At 39.4% G+C, this 21,293-nt stretch overlaps 1 protein-coding gene across 2 annotated transcripts; it reads right to left on the bottom strand.

Annotated features, from left to right (window-relative positions):
* Nucleotides 1-659: 659 nt before the first annotated feature.
* Nucleotides 660-21,116, bottom strand: gpt (glutamic--pyruvic transaminase). 2 transcript variants are annotated; one of them, XM_026946271.3, is made up of 12 exons: nt 20,948-21,116; nt 20,312-20,478; nt 9,457-9,546; nt 9,101-9,209; nt 7,442-7,575; nt 5,920-6,163; nt 4,122-4,201; nt 3,897-4,033; nt 3,525-3,699; nt 2,395-2,550; nt 2,190-2,302; nt 660-1,626 (listed from the first exon to the last, which is right to left on the bottom strand). In XM_026946271.3, the coding sequence occupies exons 2-12, from the start codon at nt 20,450-20,452 to the stop codon at nt 1,536-1,538; spliced, it is 1,470 nt and encodes a 489-aa protein (XP_026802072.3). In that variant the 5' UTR covers nt 20,453-20,478; nt 20,948-21,116; the 3' UTR covers nt 660-1,535. The 2 variants fall into 2 exon arrangements, with proteins under 2 accessions (XP_026802072.3, XP_053083464.1); XM_053227489.1 differs by lacking the exon at nt 20,948-21,116 and having other exon boundaries at nt 20,312-20,717.
* Nucleotides 21,117-21,293: the final 177 nt, after the last annotated feature.

The following is a 21,293-nucleotide window of genomic DNA, read 5'->3' as shown; positions in this document are numbered from 1 at the left end:
AGATGAAGCAAAAGGGATGAGATTGAGTTTGAGAAGGAGAAGAAACAAGAATATGCATGGTGTGCTAAAGACGTTTCCAATGGGACTAGGGATCCCAGGACAAACAAGAACTCTAAAATTGAATTCAGTTGTATTTTGTACAGCACTTTTAATAATACACAATGAGTGCAACTTTGAGGCACACAAAGCTTCCCTTTGAGACTAAGGTTCATGTATCCAGCCATTTTCTTTTACATCTTGGATTATTTTTCTAAAAAGTTATTGATTAAATGTTACTTTTTTTATTCATTTGTAAATGCTTTATCCTGCTCAGAGTCACAGTGGATCTGGAGCATATCTGAGGAACACTAGGCGTGAGACAGGAATACACCCTGAACAGGACAATTTGGCGTAGACACTCTACTTAACGGCATGTGTTTGGAGGAAACCAGAGAACCCCGAGGAAACCGACAAGGATGCAGTGAGAACAGGCGAAAATCTAAACAGACAATAACCAGAGGATTGAACTGGTGACCCTGGAGGTGTGAGGTGGCAACTCTGCCAATGTCACCCCAATGTGCACATTATTTATTTATTTAAAACATTATAATTTTAAATTTTAACTAATTGTGCGTGTGTGTGTGTGTATAGACAGATGGATAGATACATACATACATAGATAATTTATTCATATTTTTATTTTATTGATTTAGTATTTTAAAAATATATAAAGCACATTTTTAAAATGGAAATGTTAGGGTTTTTTTTCCTACTCTTTGCATTTTTTCACCTCTTCCTCCCATTTTCTTTTTCTACTTTCTAATTTCCCTACTTATTTCTTTCCTCTTCTCTCTCTCTCTCTCTTTGTCTTCCTCTGATTACACTGACCTTTTTGTCCTCCTCCAACTAAGAAATCACCACTTGGATAGACAGAATACAGTAAAACAGACAGAATATTGTGAGGTCTATGTGACCATCTCACCTGCAAATGCTTTAAAATGCAAAGATTTAAAAAGTTGCCATTGTTATGAACAGTACAATGATTCGGTCAAGGTGAGTGTGCCCTCCCGTGGTCACGGGGTTGTGTTGCACTCGAAAGGAAACGAGAAACCACACCATTTACTGTGACATTATCTGATCTATTCCAAATTAAAATCATTAAGACATCTATATAAACAGGATAAAGATTTAATATTATATTCTACTTTAATTATACCAGTGCAAGACTAGGCTTTGTCCAGTGGTAATTACTTGGCTATAAGTCCCTTAACCAACACACACACACCCCATTTTCCATACACAGCCACATTTCAACTATTTCATATATCAGACTATTAGAAAGTAAACTTTCTTTTAGCGTGTAGTGCTAATAATCTAACCCTTATGGTTATCCATCGGTACATCAGCGTGCAAAAACCAGTTTATGAAAATGGGATTTACACTTCAGGAGTCAGAAATGCATATTAATGGCTGATGTCCATTGGGTTGTGTCTGGAGAAGATGGCAGGTTTAGGCACTTGGCTGGTCAACTGTGTTGAGAAAGTTGAGAGGAGGTGTTAAGAGTACTGCTTGGTGAATTGCTGATGGAACTCTTTCACTTTATTGAGCAGAATCTTGAGTTTATCAGCCGGTGGTAGGATGGTCATCCTGTTAGAAGAGGATATAAGTGGATAAAATACTACTATTATTACTACTACACAGTATAAAGTTACAGGACATTATAGCCAAATGAACAGGTGAACTCTGCCACCTAGTGGTACATCTACAAATAACAAATGTGATTATTTACTAACCAACTTATTAATAGTCATCTTTTTTTTTTTAGTCATCATTGGTATAATTTTGTGTTCATCTGACAAATTCTTTGCTAAATTAATCAGTTTGCATTGAATATACACTGCATTTTGATCTTTTAGGTAGAAGCACCCCAAATTGCATATTTATTAAGGCAAACACATTCTTTTTTGGTCATTTGAACGTTTTTATTTTATACCTTATTTTTACTGATCCACTACATTTTAATCATAACCACCACAGGTGAATTTTATTCACACTGGTCTTACTGTTTATGCTGAAAAAAGCAGAGAAGTTTTCAAGTGTCTCCCATATCACCTTAGCAAGGGGCCAAAAACCGTTAATGTTACGACTAAAACGTAAATGTTGGCACCTCTGCATATGCTGTGGTTTGACCTGAGTAATAAGAGACGTACCTGAAGTGATGGGTTCCATCTTTTTGCCCAAACCCGCTGCCGGGGACCAAACAGATCCCCGTCTCCTCCAGGAGCTTCATACAATAGAACATATCTGGGTCCTGGCCGTTCTCCTGCACACACATACAAACACACACTTACTCTACCAGACATATGATAGAGAATTAGATCAGATCAGAGATCAAACTGAGAAAGAGTGACACACCTTGGCCACCTTTACAGCTCGCTCAGGCAGTATGATGCGAGGGAACGAGTACATCGCCCCCTGCACGGGGTTGCACCTGATCCCAGGCACTGTGTTCAGAATGTCCTCAGTCAGCTTGGCCTTCTGTGCCAGGTCATTCAGCGTGGCCGTGCGCTCCTACACAGCAGGGAAAAGCATCACGCTAGACTTTAACATATTACTTATTACACTACGGTTAATGTGGATCCTGTGGGTGTAATATGAAGAACAAAAGTATAAATAAACTTTGACTTAATTATAGAGTGGGTGGAGCTAAAGTTGGTTAAACGTAAGTAAACTTCACGCTCGACACATCACAAGACTAATGTTATTTTTAATAACTTTGCCCACTGTGCTTCTTTTCCCCTATGCATTCCCACTTGTATACAATTTCAAAAAATGGTTTGTTGCAGCAAGTTTTATGTTTCAGCCCCGCCCCCTCTTGACCCCGCCTCTCAAAACATTATCAAAGAACTAAGTTCAGCAACCTTGAGTATGAATAATTAACCATATTATTTTTATTATTAAATCTAAACTGAACTTCGCTTTAGTGTTATCTTTTGAAAAAACAGAAGAAATAGGTAAGAGTTTTAGTTAAATTCCAATTATCTGAATGTTAATATAAGTTTCGATTTAGTCGATTAAAAACTATAACAATTTTAATCAACAGTTAGTCAATGAAAAATGAAGGTATTTCAAATCCTCACCCCCCATTAAAAATTTTTTTTAAAGCACAAATGTAATCATTTCCTAAGTTTTATTTCTCTCTCAAATGAAACACCTGCTGATTTTACAAATGCACACTGAAATTACATGCATCCTAAATCGCTCTCATGTGTGATGTATGGTGTTGTCTGAAACTATCACTCAGCTCGAACATGGTGCTCCTTCATAAAGAAGTCGATGTAATGAGCATCTAATAAAAAGTTAATTATTTTCAGTGACTGTGGTCATCATGTATACTATTTCCAGCTAGCTAGCTATTAATATAATAGATTAGATATTAATCTAACAAGACAGGACACCACATATAGAGCATATATTTTATCACTGTATTCAAAACGGTTGTTAATGTTACCAAACCAGGTAGGAGTATGACAGCAGGTCTTCACCTTGATGAACTGAGCGTGTGATGGCTCTCCAGGATGTGGAGGGTTGGTGACCAGGGCCATGAGTGCTTGACCTGGCACAGGAGGACACAGACGCACAGACACCAGCTTAGTGAGCTGAGCCTTCACCTCCTGGTCCATGTTTATCACCTCCATATATCCGCCTCGTAGACCGCACCTGAAATAGTGTATAAATAATAAAAATAATGAATACAGTGAGGATTCACCCTTAAAAGCCCGCCCCCCCCCATGAATGACCAGATTCTCTCAATCTGTTTATTAAGAAGCCATGTCCTGGATTCAGTTACATTCCAATTTGGCTGTTCATTGTGTGTCTGGGAAACAGGCCAAGAGTGGCTGAAAGAGTGCACTCACTCTCCCATGTAACACTTGGAGGTGGAATGGAACGAGGCCAGCTCCACTGTGTTGGAGAATTCAGGGCCCATCTCAAATAACACCTTCTTAAAAGAGTGGAAGGCACAACCCTCGGCATATACATTATCCTGATACACCTGAAAGAGGCATAATTATAGGGTTAACATGTTGAAACACAGAAAGACGCACTGAAGTAGAAGCAGTCCTGCAAACATATCGTGTTACCTCATCAGCCATCAGGAAGAGATGTTCCTTGGCAGCGAATCGGATCACGTCCTCAATGCACTCCCTGCTCTGTACCTGCCCTGTCACGAGGAACAACAGCTCAGAGTTAAGAATGTGTAATGCATGTGTAATATTAAGGTATGAACATGTATACAATTATAGAGCTTTACATTTTTTTTTTTTTTTAGAAAATTGATTGCAGTCAAAGACAGTCTCAGTCTCAATTTTTTTTTGTCTCATTTCCTGAAAATAATGTCAGTATGTTTTTTTTAATGGTGGTCTCAGTTAATGTCTTTTTGACTTTTTTGTCATCTTACTGTAGTTTATAGAGATTAACAAAAACCCACTGTGTAGCTGAACACTAACATCATTATGAAGGCAGCTGGAATCTCTCTTTTGGTCTCAATTTGGTTTCATAGCTACAAAAGCCTTGAACACAAGTTTAAGTGCTATGTCATAATTTTGAAGAAAAAGAAAAAAATTTTGTTATTTCAAGCTAGAATGTTATAAAATAATGGGATATTAGTTTGTAACTTGATAATGTACATCAACGTATGTACATCAATTTATTATTTTCACTTAACTTGATAACTCACAGTATTGATATATCTTGAAATAAAGTCAAAATAACAAGATATCCAATTAAAATCATGATGTACTATCTTTAAATAACTATAAATAATAATAAGTTATTATTATTCCACATAATGACAATCAACATTTTATGAATGTCATTTTTATATATTGTTAAGCTAAACTGCTTGTTTAAAAATAGGATTATGTAGATTAATGTGTTAAGATTTTGGATGTATGTAAAGAACAGCTTCAGCCTTGTAGCTCTAGTGCAAAAATAAAGAAGCAAATGTCAGATGAAAACATGTCATCATTTAAACATAAATTTAATGCAAGCGAAAAATGGTGTATATATCTGGAATTTACAGTACTGTGCAAGTCTTAGGTACATGCAAAGAAATGATGTAGAGCAAAGATGCCTTCAAAAATCATGAAATTAAATGTTTCTACATTAAAAAAATACTATAAAGAGCAGTAAACAGTAGTCTCAGGTACAGTGTTGGCCGTTTTATAAGGAAATGAGCTGTAAGTGTTACTGAGCATCTTGCAGAAGCAGCCACAGTTCTTCTGGAGACTTTGACTCTCGCACTTGCTTCTTGTTTTTGCAGCAAAACCCAGCAGCCTTCATTATGTTTTTTGTGTGAAACGTGTCTCTTATGTAATCTGCTGCTTTCTTTACTGACATACAAACATTTAATTTTGGGCTGGAAAACGAATGTTTGGAAATCGAAAATGTTTTCATACTGACTCAATAGTGTAGAAGTCATAAAATAAAAATCTATATAAAAAAAAAAAATTTGTACTAAAAAATAGGGTGCCTAAGACTTTTGCACAGTACTGTATATTTATGGAAAATATTGTTTGGTAAATGAAGGACTTCTGCCTCTCTTAACATAACTTTTAGACTTCATGTGTGTGGCAGTCTTTGGGAAACCCTGTCTAATATCGCTGTGGCTGAATTCTGCAAAACATCCAAAAAAAAAAGAAAAAAAAAAAAGAAATTAATTAAAAAAAAAATAATAACAAATCTGTTTTTTTCCCCCCTCATATTGATGTTTTCTGCCACATACTTTGATAAACCATACCAACTTTAAGAAACCATAAATATATTTCACCAAAACAACATGGAAATGTGTGTGTTATATTTCTGCCTTTTTCATTTTCCTGAAAAGAACATGGTGTATAAGGAGACGGTTTAACAAAACCACTGGACTCTCTTTAGTACCTGTTGGGTTGCCTGGGTTGATGATGCACAGAACTCGGGGGTTGCAGTGCTCTCGGGCGGCCTGTAGGGAGCGCTGCAGCTCAGTGATGTCCAGACTCCAGCACTTCTCCTCGTTCAGGTAGTAGTTAATCTGCACAGCGCCCAGCTCAGCTATCGCAGCCGAGTACAGAGGATACTGAGGGATCGGGATCATCACACCTGTACGGGTGCGACCCTCACCTGCTGTCAGCAACTTCAGCATGGTCTGAGAGAGAGGGAGGGATGGACAGAGGGACGGAGGGAGGGAGGGAGATGGTGAGAAAGAATGAGAAAGTGTGTGAGACAGAAAGATACAGGAAAAAGATAGAGAGAGAGAGACAGAGAAAAGGAGAGAGTGAGTGACAAGGAGTGGCAGAGACAGAGAGAGAGGGTCAGAGAAGTGAGAGTAGGGGAGAGAGAGATGGAAAAGAGAGAGTGAGAAAGAGTGCGGGCAGGTGAGAGAGAAAGATAGAGATAGACAGAGTATGTGTGAAAGAGAAAGAAAGAGAGAGACAAACAGATGAAGTGTGACAGTGAGTGGGGGGGGAGAGAGAGAGAGAGAGAGACAGACAGGTAGATTGAGTTTGATTGAGAGGGAAAGACAAAAAGAGAGAAAAAGACAGACAGTGAGAAAGAGAATGAGAATGAAAGAGAGACAGACAGAGAGAAGGAGAAAGAAAATAATATATAGGACAATATAATAGGACTCTACTGACATAAAATGACAACTCAGGCAAAAATAAAATGTTCCCAAATGTTCTCTTTTCTGTTTGGTGACTAAAGAATTTGCACCCAAAATACAAAGCTAATGTTGCTAAGAAGTAACAGAAGCCTATAGCCTCCAGTTTAGCCTCATTTGCACCACTTGAAATGTGCAATTCTGCCTTCACACTTTAAGCCACACCTCGTACCTGCATCATGTGACACAAACTATGTACAGAATTATGTGCAGAAATTATTCAGCTTCACGAAAGAGACACCACTGTAATGTCTCCGAATGCCCTTAAACAAGTGTGTGTGAGGTACTAGACAGTGCATCAATGTAAGTGTGTGTATGTGATGATTTAGCCATGCGGTTAGCACAAAGCTAAACTGGAGGTGATAAGCTTCCTCATAACTCTAGTGTAAAACTATTTACAGTAGATTATGTGCTCCAAAACCAGCCAGAGCTTACCCTACACTCATGTACTAAACAAATATACAGTGTTTGTTCCCAACATCTGGGAACAAACGTGTTTGCCAAGCATTTCTCTCAGTGTTCTCTGGACTGCAGTGGAAGGTTTTCTCCAGAAACTGAAGGCAGAAAATGCTCATTTGGCTTAAATTCAGGAAGGTTCAAATGACAAACCTTCTGCTCTTGATGGTCTGGATCTTTATGTTCTGGTTAGGTCAAAATAGCCACCTAATATCAGGAGGATCATGGGTATTTTATTATCTGAGTGGTCAAGGGCACGTTCATTGCATGCAGTGAACAGAAGGGTAGAGTTAAATCGTGAGGACGTACGACGATGCCGTCACTGGCGCCTGTGGTCAGATAGATGTTGTCCGGGTCACAAGAGATGCCGCCGTCACGACGCTCGATGTAGCGGGCGACGTCTTGTCTAATGCAGTCGATACCCTGACTCGCAGAGTATGAGCCTAAAAAAGAGAGGAAAAAAGTTGTTACAAATGCTTTGAAAAGTTGAAGCCTAGAAGTAAGTTCAGGGTCTAATTAAGCCTGATTGAGGTCACCTGATATACTTCAAATCAGCTGATAATGATGGATCAAATTAACACAATGCCCTTAAATGCTTTTTAGGTTGCCATGGATGCAACAGATTACAGTTAAGAGCTGTTATGATTAAAAATTGTTATTCAGGATCATAGAAATGGTTCAATTTTAATTTTCTGAACTGAGACTGACAAGCACAGAGGCCACGCCTCCCAAACTGTGATGGACTAGAACGAAGGCCACACCTCCTACACTGAGATGGACACATACAAAGACCACACCTCCTACACTGAGATGGACACATACAAAGACCACACCTCCTACACTGAGATGGACACATACAAAGGCCACACCTCCTACACCGAGATGGACACATACAAAGACCACACCTCCTACACCGAGATGGACACATACAAAGGCCACACCTCCTACACCGAGATGGACACATACAAAGACCACACCTCCTACACTGAGATGGACACATACAAAGACCACACCTCCTACACTGAGATGGACACATACAAAGGCCACACCTCCTACACCGAGATGGACACATACAAAGACCACACCTCCTACACTGAGATGGACACATACAAAGGCCACACCTCCTACACTGAGATGGACACATACAAAGACCACACCTCCTACACTGAGATGGACACATACAAAGGCCACACCACCTACACCGAGATGGACACATACAAAGACCACACCTCCTACACCGAGATGGACACATACAAAGGCCACACCTCCTACACAGAGATGGACACATACAAAGACCACACCTCCTACACCGAGATGGACACATACAAAGGCCACACCTCCTACACTGAGATGGACACATACAAAGGCCACACCTCCTACACTGAGATGGACACATACAAAGACCACACCTCCTACACTGAGATGGACACATACAAAGGCCACACCTCCTACACTGAGATGGACACATACAAAGGCCACACCTCCTACACCGAGATGGACACATACAAAGGCCACACCTCCTACACTGAGATCGACACATACAAAGGCCACACCTCCTACACTGAGATGGACACATACAAAGGCCACACCTCCTACACTGAGATGGACACATACAAAGGCCACACATCCTACAAGCATAAAATCCACACCCTTTAAACTGCAACTGGCAAGTACAAAGGCCACACCTCTTAAAACGAGAGTGACATGCACACAAGTCTATGTCTCTTAAATTGAGACCAACAATCACAGAGGCCACACCTTTTAAACTGAGAATGACAAGCAAAGGCCATACCTCCTACACTAATAATAAGCAAATAGGCCACATCTCTTAAACTGAGATTGACAGGCACGTAGGTCACACCTCCTAAACCGAGAATGACAGAGGCCACGCCTCTTAAACTGACAGTGACAAGCACAAAGGCCACACCCTCTAAGGGACTGACAGAGAGACCATGCCGACCATCATACCGATACTGCTCCCTCCACAGGCCTTCAGAATGCGCTGTGCACGATCTTTGGCATCGTCAGGAAACTTGTTATCATCTAGCAGGTCTGGATACAAGCACAATGCCAAGACCTTGAAAAGAAGGACAACAGTGAGACTACTGGAAAAAAAAAACTTAACACAAATATCATTCACTCTAAAAGTTTGTTTAAAGAAACAGGAAAAAGGTACAAGGTGATGAGGACATGCTAACTGCCTGGGGCGAGTCACGATTCTTAGATTACTAATCTAACCCAGGCAAACTGCATGCTTCCTGTGTGACAGAAACTTGAGCAAGAATGTAAGCAAGATTCGTTTTGTTCTCTGAAGTGATGCCCACCTGTCTGAAGAAGGTGATGGGTTGCTGTCCCATGGCATGGGCATCTCCGATGTTAGCTCTGATCACCTCGTCAAAGGGTTTCTTCACCCCCTATCAAAAAAAGAGAAGAAAAGTGTTTACGCCATCTTGAGTATTAGAACGCAATTCCTCCTTTGTGTTTGACCTGTTCAGGTGTGGACAAATCATAAATTCATTAAGTAGCCCACTTGGAGGCTAAAATGTGGCAACTAACTTAATTTAACTGAAATGGATTACGAGCTAGTTTTGTTCATTAATCAGGGTGAAAAGTAACAAACGAAATGTACTGTACGCTCGATACACTACTTCAGTACATTTCACTGTAACAGTAATTTTTTGAGTTTAATTAAATTTAATTAAAGTCATAGTATGCATGAGTCAAACGTAAACTTTTTTTTCTTTCAATTTTGCATTGTTTATTGCAAATAGATGCACAAAAATTTATCGTTTTGTAAAAATAGAAATAAATAAACAAATAAATTTGAAATTATCTCCAATTATGTTCAATACAAGTGCTCCAGCACTTACTAAATGTCCGGTTTCCTCTAGAAAAAAAATTGATTCAATACTAATGTGTGTCTTAATTTTAAGGTTTTAAAAGACCTGTTTCTCTCTCTCTGTCTAGCTCCCTCTTCACCTGTTTTTCTCTATCTCTATCTCTCTCTCTCTTTGTCTTTCTCCATTCCTCTCTCTTTATCCCTCTCATTCACAAATCCCTTTCACCGAGCAAACAGCTGATGCATCTTCTTGGATTTCTCAGTCCAACATTCCAGAGTGATAGTTCAACGAGGAATTCACACAATTTTCTCAGTGTACTCAATCAACCAAGAAATCTGCTGCGTCTGAAATTTGCCCTGGCGCAACGAGTTATACAGTATCTCAGACAGACATGCTTATGTGGCATATGACATTATGGCACACTGTTATGTATAAGATCAAACTCAAGTACAAAGTGTGACTTTCAGATTTATGAGGTTTGAAGTCTAACCTTTATATGAGAAATAATCTATTTCATAAAATGTCATGTACAAACGGTATCACTGAGTTGACCTGAAAGCCTTGTAGCTCAAATACAAAACTAAAGAAACAAACTTCGGACCCCAAACCTGCTTTTAAATGATCTGATGAAAAACACAGAAAAAATATAAACAAATAACAACAAACAAGAGGGCAAAAGCTTTTTCCAAAAGATTAAGGCCAATGACCGTGACTCCTCAGAGAACGAGTGTGTTGGGAGTACAGGGGTGAAAGGTCGGATGCAGAGATTACAGACCTCTGAGATAATGAAACAAACAAAGTTGGACATGATGACACAGATCCACCGTAACAGCACGTAACAGTCAAATCTATAAAATATCCCTAATGACCAAAAGATTATTGACAGGTGGACAGCATGGCATTATAATATAAAAACAAATTAAATTCATGATACATTTTTTCTGAGACCAGTTGGACCAATCAGAGCGCAGCATTAGTTTTGCATTCAGTTTTGCATTTAACTTTGCATGTGTTTTGTTTTGTGTCTAACAAAACACACTTTACACACTTTCTCTTAAATACAGAGCATCAAAATGCCAAAAAGTTCCTCCAACAGCTTTATATGGATCCAATATCCTTCTCTGTTTGCAACTCTGTCATTCTTTCCCATAGCTATCATGTGAAAAATGAGCAGGTGGCATGTTTGAGAACCGAAACACTGTTCATGTCCTTCTACAGGGAGTGTGTGCGTGTTTGTGTGTGTGTGTGTGTGTGTGTGTGTGTGTGTGTGTGTGTGTGTGTGTGTGTGTGTGTGTGTGTGCTCCTTTGGCCAATAGGAGCAGCTGGCAAGTCCGTCCTCTGAGTCCTCCTATGCTTTGAATAAACAACCCTCACCGGTGTGGAGCCTCTGCTCCTATTATTGGTCTAACAACAGAGATGCCTCTCAGCTGTGGCCAATCGGGCGAGGCGTGTGAGAAACTCCCCAAGGGCCAGACACACCAACCAAGCCTGGAGTGTTTACAACCAGTCATAAGACAGAAGTTGTAACACTTTACAACAAACAGAACTGATCCACTTTATTATAGTAAACTTTAATGCATCATATTGTACCGAGATGACATTGCAATATAGCTGAGACATTTCGAAGAGGAAACATTGAAAGGAACCAGACTCAAAAGTCAACGACTTCTGGATGACACCAGATACAGATCAGTAAGAGGACGAACGAGTTGTATTATTATTATTATTCTGTTCTCATGCAGAGTCATTCTGTTGGAAGTCTCCTGTATGGTACAGGTTTAAAAACAAAGCTGTGTTAATACACACGGCTGGATTTCCTCAGGAACATAAGAAGGAAAAATAAAAACCCAGGCAGTGTGCACAAAGGTCAAGTCAATAATCAAGTGAATATTGCGGACTTATATATATATATATATATATATATAAAATCTGCTTTAAGCTCACGGACAAGTAACATTCGTCAAGTCAATGTAATAATAACAGCAACAGGTGTCACAACAAGTAGCCATGTTAATCCCAAGACATCATAACAGAATGAAGGCCTGTTAGTAAGATGTATAGCTCTTCACTAAAACAGCTTCAAGTGAAAAAACATGGAGAAAGAGGTATCTCAATCCCACTGATGCTTAAGAATGCCAAAGATTACCTTTATAAAGGATAAATATTGAACTGATCCATTACTGAGTATTGGTTAGTACAGTAGTTCAGATTTTAAACACTGTAAAATCTGATTAATTTTATTGTCATGTGATGTTGTAATGTTGTGATAACATGACGTTGGCTGACAACCCGGATTTTGCATACAAACAATGATATCAAGGCATGTCGCAGTGACATCTGTGATATTTTGCATAAGGTGCATGACTACCGAGAATCATTGTCAGTGTCAAATTAGTATTAGAAAAGATATCATTTGATATTCAGAGATTCTGATATGTATGGAATATAGAAAAAAAATGGGATTAATGCATGTATTCCACTGAACAGATAATGTTGACAGTGTGGAAAAAAACCACTCATACATGCACTACACGTGCAAACAACGGAAGCTTAGAAACTGCTGGTTCGTGGTTTCAAAGCATGTGACTTGCTTCCCTGCTAAGAAAACCCGGCGAGACTAAAACCTGCACTGACACGGACGTCACTCATGATTACTGGAATTGTAAAACAGCGCTTATCTTCCTGGAGGGAAAGAAAGACAAACAGTTGATAGAGTGATGGATATTGAAGTAGAGAGGAAATTACAGTGAAAGTGAGATGAAGGTGACTATTGTAGAGTTTTTTTTCCCCCCAAACCACAAGTTACAACATACATACAGTACACTCCTGCTTTCTTCCACATCATTATATTATACAACATTAAATATGTTAAAGCAAAATAATTTAAACAAAAAAAAAAAACCTCACATTATACACACCTTACCACAATGTGGTCTAACTGCATTTTCAATAAGGTAATGTTGTTGGCTATATTAACCTTTTAGCACCAGTGCAGGAAAAAAACAACAACTCTGAACACCAAACGTGACATTTGGCATAAAGAGGAGAATCTAATCTTTGACCAATCTGTTCCTGTCCTAATTCACACAGTAACCTTAAGACATGCCATTGTTACTGTTTCTGTGTTGGGAGTTGTACAAGAACCTGAAACTGAATCTCAAACTAGCTGTACTTCTTAAAGGAAACTTACTTACGCAAGTGTACAGTAAAACTAAACAAAAGGTTTTCTCGGGCTGCCACAAATTTCCCAACCTGAAAAGAAGTCAGACTTGATTCAGCCTTGTACAGCACCCAATAAGGGTTTACGATTACGGATCTTAATCATTAGTGTCTCTGACAGTTCTGAAATTTAAACACAACCTTCTGATCACTGACTGTATAAATAACTATTTATCCATCTCTATTCACTATGAACGTTTACTGGAGGTCATTATGTGGTGTCTCATTAAACTCTTAAGATGGAAACATGGCTAATGCAAAACGTCCTCTTGTGTCTAATTTCATTTTCAACATTAGATGCCTTGCACATGGAAGGATACAGCTTTCAATTTATGAAGACCTTTGACAAACAGCAATGCCTCTGTAACCATGGCAGTCATTTCAACTTGGGGTCATGACACAGGGAAGTCCAGTAAAACAAATGTTACTTCAGTGCAATACTAACAATGCATGAGTAATGGGGTTTATCATAAAATATTTACAGGGTGACCAAATCAGGATTTACACATAAGCTTCAAAATGAAATTCCAGGACTTCATAACCACAAATATTTTTTTTGGGGGGGTTTGTTTTAAAGGACGGAAATGAGAGCATCAGATGAGAGCGTTTAGATTGTGTGAGTAACTGCTTCACTGCATTCACTCTAAGAGTTTTTAGTGTCAGTTTTTTTGGTCTTATTAAAAAAACAAATGAGGCTGGTGTGAAAATGACTGTTTATAGCGATTATAACATACTCACAAACTTGTTTCGCTGACAGGGATGTTCCACAACACTAAATGTAACTATAAATGGATAAAAAGTATGACGGGTCACCAATTAAAAATGGTAATCACGGGCAAATAATGTTTTGAGACAAGGGGAATAAAACACTTCCTGGTGTGCTGTTACAGGAGAAATAATCAAACAATGAGTCTGCTTTTTGTTGGGCTGCATCACACCACCCTGTCGTTGATTATTGCCGTTGATACAGCACACGCCCACCAAGTGTAATATTCCTTACATAACACATAGAGGAGTATAAATGTATGCTCTGGGGATGTAAAAAAAAAAAAAAAAATGGAGGAAACGAAAGTTAGGACCCACTTCATCATCATCTATGGAATGCCATTGAAACTGAATGGAATAATACTGAAATGTCGTTGTGTAAAAAGCTGTCTGCACGTTTACACCAAAGATTTCATTTCATGCACTTACACACCCAATATACACTATTGCTGCATACATTTTGGTTAAAAAAAATAATAATTAAAATAAATAAATAAATAAAAAAGTGGACAGGGAACACCTACATGCTATAACCCTCAAGTGACATCAATTACTTCATTTGCACTTGTTCCAGCGTTTTCCCCAAATCATTTCATTGACAGACTGATATTTCCAACTTATTTTATATCTTTAATTCAAACACATTCCAAGAATTTCCAATGACGATCTATTTTTTCTATTTTGCTTAAATTCCAAAAGTCCAGCACTTCAAGCACTTTGTGCAAACCCTGACTGAAATATAAAGGAATATTACGTGTGAACTTATGAATCTATGCTTCAGTTTATAGATTAAGCTCCATATCACTAATCTCTAACTGTTGCACTGACACTTTGGTGTTTGCTTGAATGATGACCACAGAATGAGTAAGGAAAAAATGAATGATACAAGTATTACCACATGTTAATGTGTGATCTCAGACAAACTAGGGTCAGCAGGAATCATCTGGAGTGAACCAGCTCTCAGGGTCTGAGTGGACTTCAGTCTCTCGGCCTTGAGTCTTTGCGTCACAATTTTTCGACTCGCCCCCATGGCCTTTGTGTCATTAACTGTTTGCTCAACTGAATGTCTCCTTTTTATATTGTCAGTTCTGTGGCAAATGGGCCTCTTTAAGATCAGACCACAGACAAACAAAGATGAGGCTGATCCATGCCACTAGAAAGCAAACAACATGCTCTGTTGAGCAAGTGCTTTCAGAAATGATCCACAGGTAGACTTTGAGATGTGGGTGTGTAAACATGTATAAAGAGCAGCCAGGGCTGGACTGGTTTCCTTCACAGGAAACAATTGAGTCTCAGCACACATCAGCCTGAGGCCTTACAGTTGTGTTCTCTAATCACGAGCTCCAGTACAGGTAAAAAGCAGCTCAGATTATGGAAAGGGTGGGGATGTAACTGGTGCATCCAGGTGAACAGTCAGCAGGGTAATGCGTTGACCAGCAAATGAACCAAAACATGATTTTTCATGCGTATAACTTTAGTCAATGCAGAGCTTTAGGTTCAATTTGATCACGCAATCGCAAACAATCATTTATAGCTCCTGGTTTTAACCGCACTGTATAATATTTAACCTATATCTAGATTATCTAATTTGTGAGTGAATTAGCAAACTAAACTCAAATGTTTTTAGCTAGCTTGTTAGTGAACCTCACTAGCATTAATTACAGAATAAAGTAGTTAGTCTACCAAGTGTTAGGCTAACATTAGCTAGCCCGTTACTGAACCTAGTTACCAGCATTAATTACAAAATAAAGTAGTTAACATTGGCTAGCCTGTTAGCAAACCTAGCTAGAAATGTTAATTACAAAGCAAAGTATTTAAACTACCATTAGCTACTTTATTAGCCTAATATTAGCTAGTTTGTTAGCCTAACATTAACTAGATTGATATGGGGGTTAATTACAAAATAAACATGATTACAATTCTTTTATTGTTGTACATAACATGAATATTAACAACTGAATCCTCTCAGATAACTATTGCAAGAAAGGTAACTTTAATGCTAGCTAAACTAACTAGCTGGATGACTATATTAGCTAATGTTGCTTAAGTACTATATTGTGTGTATAAAAAAATGCAGCATTTTGTGCTATGCGGTACGTCGAGCCAAAGAAATGAAAAGGTCAGCGGTGACATCACACTGTCAATGTGTGTCTGGTTGATCGAATTTTACTTAAGCTCCGCCCTTTATGGCCCAGAGACCCCTGCCCTTGATCACGCAATCTAACCCAAAACAAAATGTTTTTGCGTCATGTTCCTGAGGCTGTTCACCTCACAATTCCTGTTCACCTTTGGCTCACTTTGAAGTCAACAACCATAACTACATCTTCACAATTACACGAAATCTGGTCTTATTATCTTTAACAATATGTCTGTGTAGAAATGAAGAGGTGTGCCAGGTAAATGTCTGCTACTCAAGAAGAGGGAAGAAAAAAAAAGAGCCAGTGTCTGACTGGAAGTGATATAAAAGACGCTTTTGTTTGACTGCAGTTGGCCCAAAGGGAGCGGAGCAGCCGGTGTTAATGGAGCAACTCCCAAAGATACAGCACTGTCAAATTTGGGATTCAGAACAGCAGTCATTCTGAAGAGCCGTATGACAGAAGCAAACACGCGAAGAGATAGCTGATTGGTGGAGAGCTGCATGCATCCTTCACTCTCAACAGAACACTTATTGAACATGCCTCAATGAGGACACAATGGAAGTGCTGAGGTCTGAACCACTGACTTACACAACTTCCTAAACACTGATTTATGGTATTGTAATGTACTGTATGACCATGTGCAGGTTATACACTCTTACACTATTCATAACAAAAGGGCCTGGTCCAATTACAAGCAATCATCAATCTGGTCCCTTTAAACAAACCCCATTGTTGCTAACCCACTGCTTTTACAAATAAATCTTACTGCACATGGCCTGTTTGTTGCAATATTACTAACATTTTCTTTACATTTAAACATGGGGTAAGTCTGAATTATTAGAAATGCCTCACCAAATAATGATTCTTGATCAAAAGTCACCTTGATCTTCTTGCACCAGTATGTCTTAATTAAGGCACTCCTGATGGCTAAACAGGTACTAGAGAAGACAGTTCATGCACAGCGCATCAACCCCAACCCCAACTTACACCCAAGTGCAACTCAGGGTGCTTTCAGCTATGTACTGTTTAATCTTTTTGAATCAAACCCCTTGGTGCATAACACAAAAATTACACTTGGATGCAGACCAGAGTAACAGGTTAGTGAGCGTCTGAACGCTTCCGCTCTCTAGTGAACTCTAGAGTGGTTCGATTGCATTGAGAAAGTGATTTGACTCGACTATGAATCAAACATGCTGTGTGTTTTCGGCTGCAGCGCACATTTCTAGATGCGAACTACTAAACTGAGTCATGAGGCACAAACTGGGCCAAATGACAGAGCTGTGGAACTGCAGAAATGCCATGTGTACTAGCAATGCTAGTTATGTGCTAATTATGTGCAGTGTGAAACCAAACCAAAAGTTCTAACAGGTGTCACATGGCCCATAGAGCAGCCTTATATGAAATATAAAACAGCTACCAACTGGGGAGGGTAAAAGCTAACACATGCTTCCTCTGAGACACATGACGCCAGCCAACAGCATTTTTTTTTTTTTCCCAAACTGCTGCTCATGCTGCATCACAGGGCAGTGTAACAGCACAGCAAAGCGCTATCCACCCTCTTCCACATACTTGAGCTCACAGACAGCCACGACTTGCTTGTGTCACAGTGATCGACAGAGGAGAGAGAGTATGCCCCTCCCACCGAGAGGGCAAATTGTGCTCTCTTGGACTTCTTCACTGCAGTTGCTTAACTGTATGTTACGATTTGTAATCTTAATCTTACTACATTTTTATTTGCGGGTTGCAAAAGCTCTATAGAAATAAAATGTATAATAAAAATAATATGAACTCCTTTCTAATGAATGCTCAGTGTAAGAATAAAGAATCTAGTCATTGTGATGAACTAGCTAAATATTTTAGTGTTAAAATATTACTATAGGAAGGGTCTAGAATCTAACTTTATATCTTCTCATAAATTTTTACACCCAGTACACGCAATTACTCTAGAATCTCACCCAAATCCTGCAGGTATCAATGACTAATGAAAAGCACTTGAGAACACTTGACCAGAAAATGTATGTTCTCCAATTACGCCTAAGTGTTTGGTATGTAGTAACACAGGTCACAACATGCCTGAGCAAGATCTCCAAGAGCTTAGCAGCCATTATTACCTATTCTAAGCAACACGTGAAATAATTGCTGAAATATCACAGAAACTTGCAGTACACTGAAAAAAGAAACACTATACATTACACATTTCCTGAAAGGAGACTGTCTCGATTGTCCCGATTTACCTGACACATTCACTTTTTGTACAATGTCACACCTAGTCGCATACATAACTTCTAAACTTTTAACTGTAAGATTTCATTGTCAAACATCCAGGGCAACAGTAATTTCACACAATATGCGAAAACAGGGGGTTTAATACATTCAGCTAAATGCATGTACTTTATTAAAGTGTAAAGATCAGATCAGAAGTTTAAACCCACACTGATATAAGCATATGGAAAGAGCTTATGGAGGATAACGCCTACACGTTTGGGTTGTTTCTGCATTTTGGGTTGGATTGTTTTTATATTTTGCTCCTACTTGATTTGTAAAGCAAACTTGAGTGTGAGAACAGTATTACTCAGTATAATAGTACTCCTGGCATACTATTTAGAGTCAAAGTATGTAATTCAGAACATAGTCCTCGACTAGTAGGTAGTCACTTAAGACTGAACCGAGAATCTCTTAATGAAACAAGCGATATGGCTTCACTACATATGTTGGGGATCTACACAGATTTTCATATTTGTTAGTGCAATAAAGCATTAAAGGACTGAAATGTGCAGTGCTGGCCAGAGCTGATTAGATGATTAGATCAGTGTTTCCTAATCCTGCTCCTTGACTTTCCACACAAAGTACATTTTTTTCCTGATTGCCTGTGTTATCACACCTGACTCCACTCCACCAGCTTATTAGTAAACACCAGATCAGGTGTAAACGCAGGATCAGGTGTGTTAGAGCAGGAAAATGAACTAAAATGTGCAGAACAAGACTAGATCTAAGAATCGTAGAACTGAAAACTGCAGTTACAATAGTGCAAGAAGGTAGTTTTTTAGACACAAAGGTTTCAGAATGAAGATAGAGGTATGACATAGCAAGGTGTTTCCCTGAAAATGCAAAATGCAGTGGATGAACACATCCACAGTGGATGAGCCAGAGCAATAAATCCTGCCACCCGACTCTGACCTAATATGAAGCAGGCACCAGCTTTTTTTGTCCTCTGATAGACTAATAGCTTCCAAAACAGGGCAATTTTTGTTCCCTCTTTTGGCCCCCTTGTCCACTTAGAACACTTTTCAACACTTAACACTTAACACTAGAACACTCAAATTACATCTCCGAGAGCTCCAAGTCCTACGAATTCATGCAGACCTATGTGAAGATTGTTTCATTTTTGCACTGCAATATACATCCACTGCAGGTATCTGGATTAAATCTATCCAGTATTCAGAACTACAGAGCAATCAGGGTTAGTCATTAAGGCCAATTGTTTTACCCTTTGTTCCATTCCTTTATGTATTTCCGTCCTATACTTTTTTATGGCACCTCTAAGTGCAGCGTTTCTCTATACGGGGTCCACGAGGCATAGGCAAGGGGTCTGTAATATTTCTGGATTTTGCTACAGAGGTGAAAATCACAACCCACCATTATCAAAGCTTTATATTTAATATTAAAGTTCTTATAATTATTTGCTGGTGTGACTAGTTGATTGGATTGAACAGCTTTAACACAAACATCATTAATTCAACTACAAGTACTTGAACAAGTACAACTTGGAGCTGTGGGAAGTTTGAGAATGAAAAGCTCAATGGCTCCAATATATATATATATATATATATATATATATATATATATATATAATTATTACACACATGTAAATAATGAGCCTAATAGCTTATTTGTACAATCTCAGAAATAAAGGTAGCAAACTGCACTTTTGCTTGTGGGTGGTATGACCAAGCATACACCTCTTGTACCTTTAGTGTTGGGTCTTATGGTCTTATGGACCACTGATGTACCTGAAAAGCCTTTACCTTCCCAGGTAAACACACTAAAGATGGATTTTTGATGGTGCCACTAGAGCAACAAGGCAAAAAAGAACAGTTTGGTACCTTTATTTCTGAGAGTGTATAGTTGGTTATAGTTGATGGGGAATTTATTTTACACTTAAAGAGATCTGAGAGCCTTAGTGTGCTCTGGTCAAGCTTGGAGATGACACACCGCACCTCTCTCAGCTCCTTCTCCAGCTGCACTGCGCGCTGCACGATGGGTCCCCGCACCGCGTACTCCACCTTCTTCACGTTGGCGTTCATCGTGTCGATGGTGAGCACCTTCCTGCGCTGGCTGAGAGCCTCATTCTGGGCCATCTTCACCCACACGAGTCGGCTCTGACCTGCAGAGAAAGTTCTGATGAGAGACCCCAGAGGAGAGAGGGGAGAAAACCTCGTCACACGGCGCACTCCTGCTCCCCCGCATGTGCACGGCAACATTGCTGGCGCACGTTTGTTTTTGTTTGTTTGTATGTTTGTTTTTAAATATTCTTGCGTAATTAACTCAAATGAGCTGCAAGCTTGTAACAGAAGCACGACTCGATTAACATGCTGCTCACGCGGACGGGCTACAAAACTGCACGAGACCTTTGATCCCGACCAGGGACAGTATTGAGATAAGCAAACCACGCCGCTTGGACACTAGTGTACTACACTGCCCACTCTCACACACTTCCTTACCAAAGTCTCGTTTCAATTCATGCTTGAGCACTTCTCTGAATAGTTGATTTGTGAAGACCCCCCACCACCAACACCACCACTCACTCCCACTCTCAATCCCATTCCCATTCCCATTCACCAGTGTTTACGCACCACAAGTGTTTGAAGAAGCTTGCCCCGGTTTCCCAGACGACCGACGGCTGGACAGAGGAGCCGCGAGGAGCCGGCTGAAGATTCCCCGGTGTGCGCAGCAACTCTGGGAGGAGACTTTACTCAGACACGGAATGAATCAAGTAGAGAATCCGGCTCCTCCCATGCGCTACTGCCAGAGCCGAAGTGCGAAAGCGCATTCTGCCACACTTAATAGGAAGTCACAAGAGTAGGCTACCTATTTAGTGCCCTACGGGTTTAGGACGCAGCCATGGCCAGGCACGCGTGAGAAAGTGACCATATGGTAGTCTTGTGCTTTTTTTTTTTTTTATATGTATATAGCCATTGC

Source organism: Pangasianodon hypophthalmus, chromosome 21 (assembly GCF_027358585.1).
Source record: "Pangasianodon hypophthalmus isolate fPanHyp1 chromosome 21, fPanHyp1.pri, whole genome shotgun sequence".
In the NCBI taxonomy this organism is placed as follows: domain Eukaryota; kingdom Metazoa; phylum Chordata; class Actinopteri; order Siluriformes; family Pangasiidae; genus Pangasianodon; species Pangasianodon hypophthalmus.
This window is presented reverse-complemented; position numbering and strand designations above follow the sequence as displayed.